Raw genomic sequence first — 11,273 nt, 5'->3', positions numbered from 1 at the left:
ATTAGGAAGCGGTTGAATGTTAAAAATTTAAGTCCTTTGGAAGTGAGTCGAAAAAAAACGGTTGATTGGCTCGACTCTTTAGAAAATAAAAGTTTCGCCTCTAAACGTATTGTATAATACGCAGCATGGTTAAAACTTGACCATTTTTGCCAGCTGCACGCAAACATTTTTTTTTTTATATCTATATTACTTTTGCCTTTTTTACCCCATTATTGCATATTCTCTCGAGCATAAAAACGGTATTTTTGTCTAAATTTGACCGGCCGATTATTTACAATTATTTTGTTTAAAATAAATCTAATGGAGAGATTTATTAACACGTTTATATATTTTGATATGACATTCTCTGTTATTAGTAATAATTTAAATTTTATTTCATTTAATGCAATATATCTCCCGACAAATTTATTGTATGCTTATATGTGTTTATGCATCGTGGGTACGCACTCAAGTGTATTACTATTTCTCATGGTCACGATACTATAATTACATCAATTTATTGTAAGATTATTATCAAAACCTTTAAGCCATCCATTTCTTATCGTGTATTAATAATCCTTATAGGTAGTAAGATATAGGAAGGTATATTAATTTCAATGAAAACATAAAAATTCATGGGTACAAAACGTTCAATCATTATCAACAAATAACAATCTACATTTATTTAAATAATTATCATAAGTACTTGAAAAATAAATTAAACTTTGTTTTTTTAATTTGATTTTTTGCTTAAAAAAAATCAAATATTGCTCATTTTAGTTCTGTGATAAATTAATATTGAAAAAAATGTTTTAATAATTTATTGAGTGTCTGCAAATTTTAGATTTATTTAAAATATTTTAATATAAGCTTTCTTGAATATCACACAAAATTAAGCCACAATAAAAATTTTTAAATCGACCAATTTGGCATGAAATATTTCACATAAATATATATTCTTAATATTAAGAAAAAAAAATTGGCAAGTAGAAGGTAATTTTCGACAGCCCTATATTTTAATAACTGTGAAATAAAATAAAAGAGTACACTTGAGATAGCATTAAAACATTGTATTGTTGAAACTTACACCCAATGCAAGTTGTTAAGTAAGATATGTATTTTATTTCGTAGGAATAAAACACTAGGAACCATAAAAGTCTCGACTCTCGACAATTTAAACGTTCTGCTGCCCTTGTTACTTTTTTTATTTATTTAATTTACTTTCTCACTGTGTTCATTTAACCTTTTTTTTTTTTTTTTTCAACGTTTTTATTTGTTTATTTTTATCGTCATTCACTGTGTGGGGATCTGAACGAAAGAGAAACCAGTTACTGAGTCAAGATCAAAGAATTTAAAACGGAATATTGTCGAGTCCAGTTAACCTTTTCTCATTTCACTCACGTATCTATTTTAAAAATAAAAATAATAACTCAAAAAGTAATAACTTTACATCAATATCGATGTTTGTAATATGTCGATTTAGCTTCATTTGCATTTTAAAATTTTTAGGATGAATAATATATTTCATATTCATTTTAATCTCAAATAAAAGAAGATTAAGGATTTGAGAAATTATGTATAGAATTAATTGGTGCCTTATTTTTTGACATTTTCGCACAAAAACAGCCTAATTTTAATTACCGTCACTATGCGAGACCTTGGAAATAATTACGTCGCTACTAATTTCGATTCATTTCTTGTCTTGGTTTATTATCACTGTATTTTAATTTAATGTTTTTTTTATCACAAGAAACAAGTCTACCGTTCAAAGTAATATTAAATAGCCCAATTATGTTACTATAAAAAAATAATTAGTATCTTTGATACGAGCTTAATCAATCACATGTGAAATAGAAATCTTATTGGATATTAAGCCATTAATAATTTATTTTAAGCTTAAACTTGTTTCTTTAATTAAATTAATGTTACCTTACCCAATAGTGTTTTCTTTTTTATCACTATTAATAAATATCGAAGGAATTAGATTTAAAAAAATTTTTTACTTAACAATTTTTTTAAAAACAAGTCAATTATTAAAAATGAATCGAAATTATTTTTTTCAAAATAAATTCAATAAAAAATTATAAAAATCCCAAAAAAATTCACTTAGCATCACATTGAGTATAAAATTAATATTTTCATATTAATTACACGTTTTTACAATACATTTTTTTTATTTTAATATATTTTCTAGTAATGTCCTTAGAGTAATTAAAAAAAATTTTAATTACTGATTAAACTTGTAAAATTTTTCATTTCTCAAATCAATAATTACATAATCTAAAATAATATAATTACAATGTCAATTGCAAAAATGCTTTCAAGCACATTTAAATTAATTTTTGACATTATTTCTTATCAGTAGTAAATGACAAGCGCATAAAATTAGTTAATATTAAAATTGTAAATAAATAAATTACTTTATCGCTTATCATTGATAAGCAGCTGAATTTTTGAAGGACAAAAAATTAATCTTAACAAAATTTAATTTCTTAAATTAATTTATTATATATGACATTAAAGTTAGCAGTCACTTGACTATTTTTTAATTTTTTTTAACAAATAAATTTGTTCCAAAACATTATTTTTGAAAAATTGGATTTTTAATTTTTTTTAAATTTCTAAATGTCAATTTTTTTTCTAATTTTTTTTTACCATAATTTACTTGTTACAAAAATTTTTAAAATTATTAAATATCTGCTAAATTAATTTTCATTTATTATATAGACAAAATTATAATCAATCGACTTTTACAATTATTTATCTAACAAAATACAAGAACAGATGTATTATTTATACTTAGATTTTTTTTTTTTAATGTAATAAAAATAAATTAATTGTATCAGTACTCAGTTTCCGTGTCATCTCAATGGTGACCTTGATCGCGAAGGCCATCATCAGTAGAGCGAGTTCTCTCGTTTCGCTACACCACCAGCACCCGTACCCGTACCTCACCAGTATTATATATAAGATACTTACACATGTGATACATTAACGTGTATATATAATAGTATTGCAGAGATAAAAGTGTGAAGTGTAGATGAGAATTGCATGCACTAGAACTTGACTCGTTTATGCGCGCGCGCGCGCCTGCAAAATAAGCTCGCCCCACCCGAGCTTGCATCCTTCCCTCTTTCTCCGTTTTTTTTATCACGATATTCATCCCCTCTTCTGTGATTTTTTAAAAACATTAACGTGCAGATAAAATGCTTTCTTTATCTCACCACCTCATTCCTCCATTCTTGCACTTTTTTTAAATAAAATTTTTTGTTTTGTTAATATTCTCTCTTTCTATCTCCATCGCCTATGCTTTTTTACGAGTAAAGACTCTCGTACATGTGCGGTGTTCCACCGTGAGCTCAGTTGCCTTTAACACGTCGCGTATTACGTGTACTCACTCGGTGTTTTATTTTTCGGTAAGCAATTTACATCGCGCTACTTTGTTAGTGTTTATATTATACACTTTATTATTTTTATCTCGTTAATAATTGGATCACTCAAAAATATTCTTCAAAAAAAAAAAAAGTACTCCAATCAGTCATTAAATTAATTAATAGAAAAATTTTTTAATTAATAAAAATCAAGTTAAATTAAAAATAAAAAAAAAAAAATCAATGACTGAAAAAAATTTTTTACTTGATTTTTAAATAAAATTTTTACATATGATATTATTTTGAAAGTGAATGTTAACTCTGGATGTTTTATTCACTGCCAAATTCAGACGATGCGTCTCGACTTTTGCGCAGTTGTCTCGCGCGCTCAGTAGCATCGAGGTCGTACAAACTGTCTCCGGACTTTTGCAGAACGTTACGATACGACATTGAGTTAGGATATATGCTTTACATTTATTATAAATTTTTTTTTTTTGTTTAAAAGTATACATATTCAAACATTGGAATATATAGATATCCAAATTAATATATTTTATCTTGCGTGTTGTCAGACGTTTCGTGTTATCAACGAATTCATCGTACTTGACGAGATTAGCTTCAATCGGAATACTTGACCTTGAACTTACAGCTGCTAAATTAGTATCAATGTCAACTCCTTTTAATATTTCATTGCACTTATTTTTTATTATTCTTTATTATTCATCTTCTATATCTGGAATCGGTCGTTGTGTTGTCTAATCCAAACGCGGATAACTTATCACTAACAGTACAGTATTTATTTCGGATTAATCATTTAAGAAAATATTTATTTTTATTTTTCTTGTATCAATTTTTTCGTGTTTGTTGTAAATTGTAATTGTTGTACGAGATAAAAATAATAAATTGATAAAAAGCAAAAAAAAAAAACAATTCTTTATTCAACAGGATTTATATTTTTAATTGCAGAAATAATTTAAGTAAATAATTACCGAGTACCAAAGATTCGTGTTAAGTGATTGAGTGAACGAAACCAAAATTCCAACCAAAAAGTCAACATAAATTTAAATTTAAATAAAATATATAAAAGAGTATTATAAAGAATAGTAAGAGAATATAAAATGAGTGATATTTTAAATTAAACACACATAAGTATATGTGATTTCTGTTAAACTCATGATTTAATACGCACGGAAGTTGTGGGATGTTTTGTGCATTGTAAAAGAGAGTGAATCGTTTAAAATATCAACATCAACAATAAAAATATAAATATATATTCACAAGAGAACAAACCGGTTAGCGTACAGGCGTCAAGATGATGAAGAAAGAGAAACCTATGATGTCGGTGACGGCTATAATCCAGGGTACTCAGGCTCAACATTGGGCTCGTGGTAACACCTGTACGTAATGTACTTGTTTTTCATTTATTACTCCAAAAAGTACATTTTTTTTTTAACTTTTTCATTCATTCTGTATTCCAGTATGCGGGTGTTGAGAATCGATACACAATATTTATCTTCCACTCACTAAAATTTGATATTTTTAACACTGAAACGAAAAATTCTGAGAGATAGTTGCAATGATACAAATTAGTAGACAGTTTTATTGAAAAAAAATTTCTTTTAATTAAAAAAATTCAAAAAATTTGCACTTACATGTTTCTCTTGAATTTTCTTATTTGTAATTTTTTATACTAATTTATTTGATGACATTAAAATTAGCCGACGTTTAAAAATTTTAGATTTTTTTTAACTATTAAATTAGAACAAAAACATTTTTAAAAAATTGCACGTATAATTTTTAATACTTTCTACACATGAAATTTTTTCAATTATTTTTTTTTAAATAATTAAAAAAAAAAATTCTAAAAATTTTTAGATGTCGGCTAACTTTATTGTCATATTTATTTGTCAGAAAATTTGGCATATATCTACTTTTTTCAGTATCATTTAACCTTAATGCGGTTCAAATTTAAATTTAAAGAGCAAGTAAGCTCACGGTTGACAGTAAATTTTTAAAAAAGGTTAATTACATAAAAATGAGAGAAAAAAATATCTTCAAGTAAAATGACTGAGTATATTTCTACAGACCAAAGTGCTTAATTTTTTTAAAAGTAAAAAAAAAATTTTAAGAGTAAAATTTTTTATTATAAACATTTGATTCTTTGAACTTTCATATGAGAAAAAAACTTGAAACTCAAGACTCAAATTTTAAATTTCGGAGTAAAAATAATTGGTAGTTTTAATGTTAAGTTTATTTTTAATAATAACTTTAATTAACGACTGTACCAATTATAATTAAGACGTCGTGATTTAACTTCTAATTAAAATTAACGTTTTCTTAGAATAGTTTATTTTTATAATTAGCTGTCTCGATTTTAAGTTCAGTAAAAAATAATTTTAAAATTGTTCTTCAATTTGTAACCAAAAATTTTTAAGTAGAAAAATTTTTTTTTGTAAAAAAGTCTATTGGGTTAAACCATTTATTTAATCGCTTCATTTAATTTTAGTGATTAGTTAAGAGTTTTGATAAATGTTTGACGTTAATTGAACATTTGAGCTTAGTTATATTTTATGTATTCTATGACAAAGACAAATTCTCTGAAAACTAATTTTATTATTTAAATAAAGAATAATTGTTTGAAAAAATATTAAGTTCATTGGCTTCAGCGGTGTTAAATTTTAGCATTTTATTAACACCTCAATTAGGACAATAACATTTCACACTTATTCTTAATTTAAATCCATGTATCAATAAATATGCGTACTAACTGATTTAATTGAATTATCACTAATATTGTAATAATCATAATAAATTGTAACATGCTTTTTTCTAAACTAATACAATTTAAAGTCAACGTCACGTTGATATATAAAAATTAATATTGATAAAACAAGGGTGAAGGTCGGCTATTGAATTGCTATAAATTTACGAGTATAAGCAGTTAAAGTTATCAATCGGTGGATTGACCGTTTCAATTAACTTCAAAGCACCTCACTATTGTAATGTAATAGTGCAGTATACATGTGAAAAGTAATGTAATGTATGATACATAGAATATAAGTAATATAACATAACCACAGAGACATATGTCTGTCTTCTAAACAATCACATACACAAATATTCAAACTCACCTATGTAAAGCGAAGGTCGTGCTTCATCGTTATCTCTTAGCATATACTCTTTTATTATATTATATTCACGAGTTGGCTTGTAATTTATAAACCTTAACTACTTCATTTTCTTATCTCCATTCACTTTTGATTAAATTATTTCAAAATTCTTTATTCATTATTCAAATAACAAGTATCGTTAAACTTTAAATTTTTATTTATTTATTTTTTAAAAATTAAAACTTTATAATTCTAAAATATCAAGTATATTATAAAATTGCGTGCTTATAACAATGAGGAGCTATCATATTACTTGTTAATACATATGTATGTAATAATAATGTCCTTGGCCGCGAGGATAAGTTTTATCCATTTTATTTTGTTACTCAACACAACTAACTATAAATTACTAGACTAAAGAACAAGTAAAGTCACTTTGAAGAATAATTATACGTACATACACTTAGTCTGTTAGATAATGCCGGCAAAATTATTTTGTCCAGCTATTTTATCGTTTATTAACCCAAGTATCTTGGTGCGATTATTGTTTACCATCTATTACTCATATCATTATGCGGAAATACAATTCTAAAATTATATTTATTAGCAAAAACTTAAATTGAAATTGTAAGTACACTAATAAAAAAGTAAATTTGATTCACGAGAAAAAATTTTAAACCAATAATACTATTTAGAAGAATATTTTTTGAGCCAAAAAATTATTATTGGTTCAAAATTTTTTGTCTTGACTCAAGTTAATTAACTTTTTTACCAGTGTAATAAAATTTGAAAAATCGAAACAAAAAAAAAAATGAATATTGTCTTTCCCAAGCGTCACAAAAAAAAATGTTGACTTTTTGATAGATTTTACTCAACAAGAAGTTAAAAAATTAATAATCGTTCTCTTAAATTCAACATAACGTTAACAAAAAAAAAATTATTCCCCTTTTTTTTATTATATTGATAAAAAAATGTATATTTTAAATATTTCGCGGTGTTTTTCACACTGAAATTGATAAAACCCGCATGCGCTGCAATTAGAACTCGTACTCGTAAAGATAAACAAAAAACTAAGAGGTTTTAATTATTTAATTATTACTTTAATGTCACTGAAGTAGACTGCAATTTTAAAAAATTTTGTTCCTATCATAAAAATGAATTCAATAAAAAAAAATTAAACGTTCTTTTCAAGTATCGTATTAAGTTTGAAATATTAAAACAAAAACGTGGGTTCAAATCTCTGCCTGGAAAAATTTAATAAATTAAAAAAATTTTCTACTCGATTAAAAAAAAAAATTTTGTTTTAATTTTTATTTGAAGAATAATCTTTTTGATAAGCAACCCATGAATACAAAAGCTATCAGTACATAAAATTCTTTTATTACGCTAGATAAATATAAATTTACTACTATTGTCGTGCTTCTGATTTATATACTCATTGTTACCGATGAAAAATATTATAAATAAAACGGAAATGCAACAAATAGATACTGAAGATAGAATAGATTGATGACTAATGACCTTCTGCATCCGCTTTTAGATAATATAAATCATACATAAAATAATTACATAACCATTAACTATTTTTTATTGTTTAATAAAGCAATTGTTACAACCTGTAACGAAGTGTGAATTAAAACTTAAATAATAATCTCAATTGAATAATGATAGCTTTTTATAATAAAAAAGTAAGAGTAAAAAGAGCGGTTGATAGTTGATTTTCAAACGTGTTTTTCTCATGTATGTGATAAAATTTAGAAAAAAAACGCTTCGCTCTTCGATAGATAATTAAATTATCTATCGAAGAGCGAAGCGCTTTTTTGGAAAATTTTTATTTATTTATGCATAAAATGCGTTTTAAGATTCCATTTGTTGTACAAGTATGACAGAGATACTTTAGTTTGTCCAATAGAGGGTGAGAGAGAGAGAGAGAAAAAAAATGTAAACCCTTCTTAATGAAAATAATAGTTGTGAAAGGTCAACGACGTGAATCAATGGATTAATATAAATAAAAAAACCCTTGTGTTTCGACCTTGTGACCTTATACGAGTTGATACGAGTGACCTAATGTAACTACTGAGTCCTACACGTGGCATGTTACATATACGTATCAAAGTGCATATATAGAGCATGAGTTGCATGCGCTTCGAAGCCTATGAGTCTACACGGGCGTGCCCTCTAGTCAGGGTCATATTGATTCTCTTAGCTGTCTTGACTCTGTAGATCTTTTTTTTTATGAATAATTTATTTTATTTATTTATTTAAATCTCTATTAAATAAATAAATCGTGTTATAATTGAAAAAATCAAGAAAATTTTAAATTCAATTATTGTTACAAAATTATTTTCAATTTTCACATTTTTTGTTTTTGAATAGCTGAAGTTTTTATTCAGGAATTTATTTTTATTTAAATTATGATTTATTTATTGTAAATATTTGAAAATTTGATCATTGACTGCCTAGTTGTGATTGCACCCGTACATTTTTAATGATGCAATAATTTTTTTTTTATAGACCATTTAATGAATCAGAAATATTGATTGTTTTTCTGACTGACTATATCTAATGTTGAAGTTGTACAAAAATTTATTCTTCAAAAATGCATATTATTAAGTCTGGAAAAATAAATATTCTCATAAAAACCAACCAAATAAAAAGCATTCATACATTTGAACCATAGACCATTTATGTCCACGTTATAATTTTTTAAACTAAAGACTTTTAAGTAATTTAAAGTTGAACTTGAAAAATAAATGCTACAAAAAATTTTTTATGACAGTTTTTAAAAATAGTTATTTTTTCCACTATGTAAATTATTATAAACACAGTATTATAGAACATTAGGTATTTTCAGTGTCAATATATTTATTCAAGTGCCGATAAAAATGAATATTTAGAGCTTAAAAGTCACCTTTTATATTAATATAATAAGATTAAGATTATTAATAAGGCTACAAAAGTTTTTTATTTTTATGTTTTCTTAAAACTCCGTGTAATCCTATTAAACTTGAATGTTAAGATAATATACATATATAATTCGTTATTTTATCTCAAGTCTTATGTATTCTTGCTGAATTTTCATTTTTATTTGATAAGATTAAATAAACTGACTCAAGTTAATTTGATATTATTTTTAATAATTTAATGACCAACCAAGACAAAGTTTTAACTTCAGTTTTAATTAGTGATAATGTTGAAGTATCATATAATTAATTAATTAAATAATTCGTATTATCTTTTCAATGCAAAGGACCTTAAATTTTTCCTTACATTTATTGTCCTTAAATATCCCGGTATGGAAGTAAAACAGGTTTTCAGTTTCGGAAGAGCATTTAAATCGTCAGACGGTGACGTCATTTCTGTTCGAAAAACAAATTAAAATACATGTACTTAAAGATCCTTTTATTTATCAGTTTGTCGAACAAAAAATATTTTTTCTGTTCTTTAAAAACAAAAAAGTAATAAAACAACAATTAATCTATTATTTTTGAGAGTTATAAAATAAAACAAAAACAAAACGATAAATAATTGTTCGGTTCGTATAAATAGATATTATTTCTGCAAGTGTATAATATGAATAAATAATATTTATTTTTGCACCATTATTGTTTTTACACAATTTACCTCGTCGCTTTATCGTTAAGCATAATATAATATAATGGAATACTATTTTTTTTATCACTAATGAACTATTTAAGCTTTAATTGCTATGAGTAGATGGTAAATATCGAACATACATACACATATACTGAATTCTTTTGTTAACAATTTGAATAACTCGAGTAATTATATAGACTATTTAAATTTCGTAATATTTGTATTATTTAAAATAACTGTAGTATTAATTGAAAATAATGATTTATGTTGGATACTAAAAGCATTCATACTCAGACGTGTGCGCAACTAAATCATGTAAACAAAAGCATATAAATATAACGAATGAAGGCGATGAATAATCAGCAGGCATGCATATGTTCTCGAGCATTGCACTGATGTGTGTTTGCGCGTGGTCAAGGTGCCCACCCGCGTCATCGGATGCCGTCAGTTACTTTTATCTTCACTCCTTTATATATATTATATATTACGTACACATTATGTTTAAAATAATACAAGTAATGTAATGTGTGGGTATTGATACAATTAATTAATTTTTATTTTTATCATATTGAATAATGACAGATTTTTTGAACTTTATGTACTTGGATAATTTTACACTGCTAGTAAAAGTAAATTACGAAATCAATGAGAGGATACATTATTCATAAATTATTCTTAAATATGTCTGCAGTACACCTATAAAATTACAAAGTTTATGTTCATCTTTTATTGTTAGTAAATATCAAGTAACTTTATTAAATATTAAATATTGTTTAGGCAATTATTTGTATGATTAGGTATAAAACACAAGTAGAAGTTAGGTGGCATGAGTCTAACGCGTACTACTGAACACTAAAAATGCTATAAAAAATATTACACTTTCATCTTAAATGAATTCAGGTCACGTCAATCATAACTTCTTTTTACACGCCTTAAGGAGATCCTTGTAATGCTGGCACAAGTAAAGAATTTAAAAAATGAAACGATGCAATAAAATTTTGAAGTTTTTGAATCATATTCGTCGAAATCTATGTCTGAAGGCTAGGTTATAAGTGTTGAATAATTTTGTGAGAATCGCTCTGATTTTAACAAAATTATTCAACAGTTTATCAATTTTTTTATAATTTACGTGTTGTTTTAATTTCACGCTATTTAATCTCACATCATTTTTATGATTGTTTTGAAGCATTAATAATTAAACTAAGAGATTAATAAA

The 11,273-nt window shown here is 25.3% G+C and overlaps 1 protein-coding gene across 8 annotated transcripts in view; it reads left to right on the top strand.

Annotated features, from left to right (window-relative positions):
* The window catches only part of LOC123269530 (retinoic acid receptor RXR), a 31,683-nt gene that overhangs the window by 9,300 nt on the left and 11,110 nt on the right, over positions 1-11,273 (top strand). For 3 of the 8 annotated variants that reach the window (XM_044735361.1, XM_044735311.1, XM_044735352.1), the window contains exons 1-2: positions 3,243-3,395; positions 4,317-4,747. The exons of 1 other annotated variant lie outside the window; for it this stretch is intronic. In XM_044735361.1, coding sequence (XP_044591296.1) covers positions 4,663-4,747 — 85 coding nt within the window. In that variant the 5' untranslated portion in view covers positions 3,243-3,395; positions 4,317-4,662. 4 more of the 8 variants (XM_044735318.1, XM_044735334.1, XM_044735325.1 and 1 more) reach the window with 4 other exon arrangements.

The sequence above is a fragment of the Cotesia glomerata genome, linkage group LG1, assembly GCF_020080835.1.
Source record: "Cotesia glomerata isolate CgM1 linkage group LG1, MPM_Cglom_v2.3, whole genome shotgun sequence".
Taxonomy (NCBI): domain Eukaryota; kingdom Metazoa; phylum Arthropoda; class Insecta; order Hymenoptera; family Braconidae; genus Cotesia; species Cotesia glomerata.
Note: the sequence above shows the minus strand (reverse complement) of the source record. Positions and strands in the feature narration are given on the sequence as shown.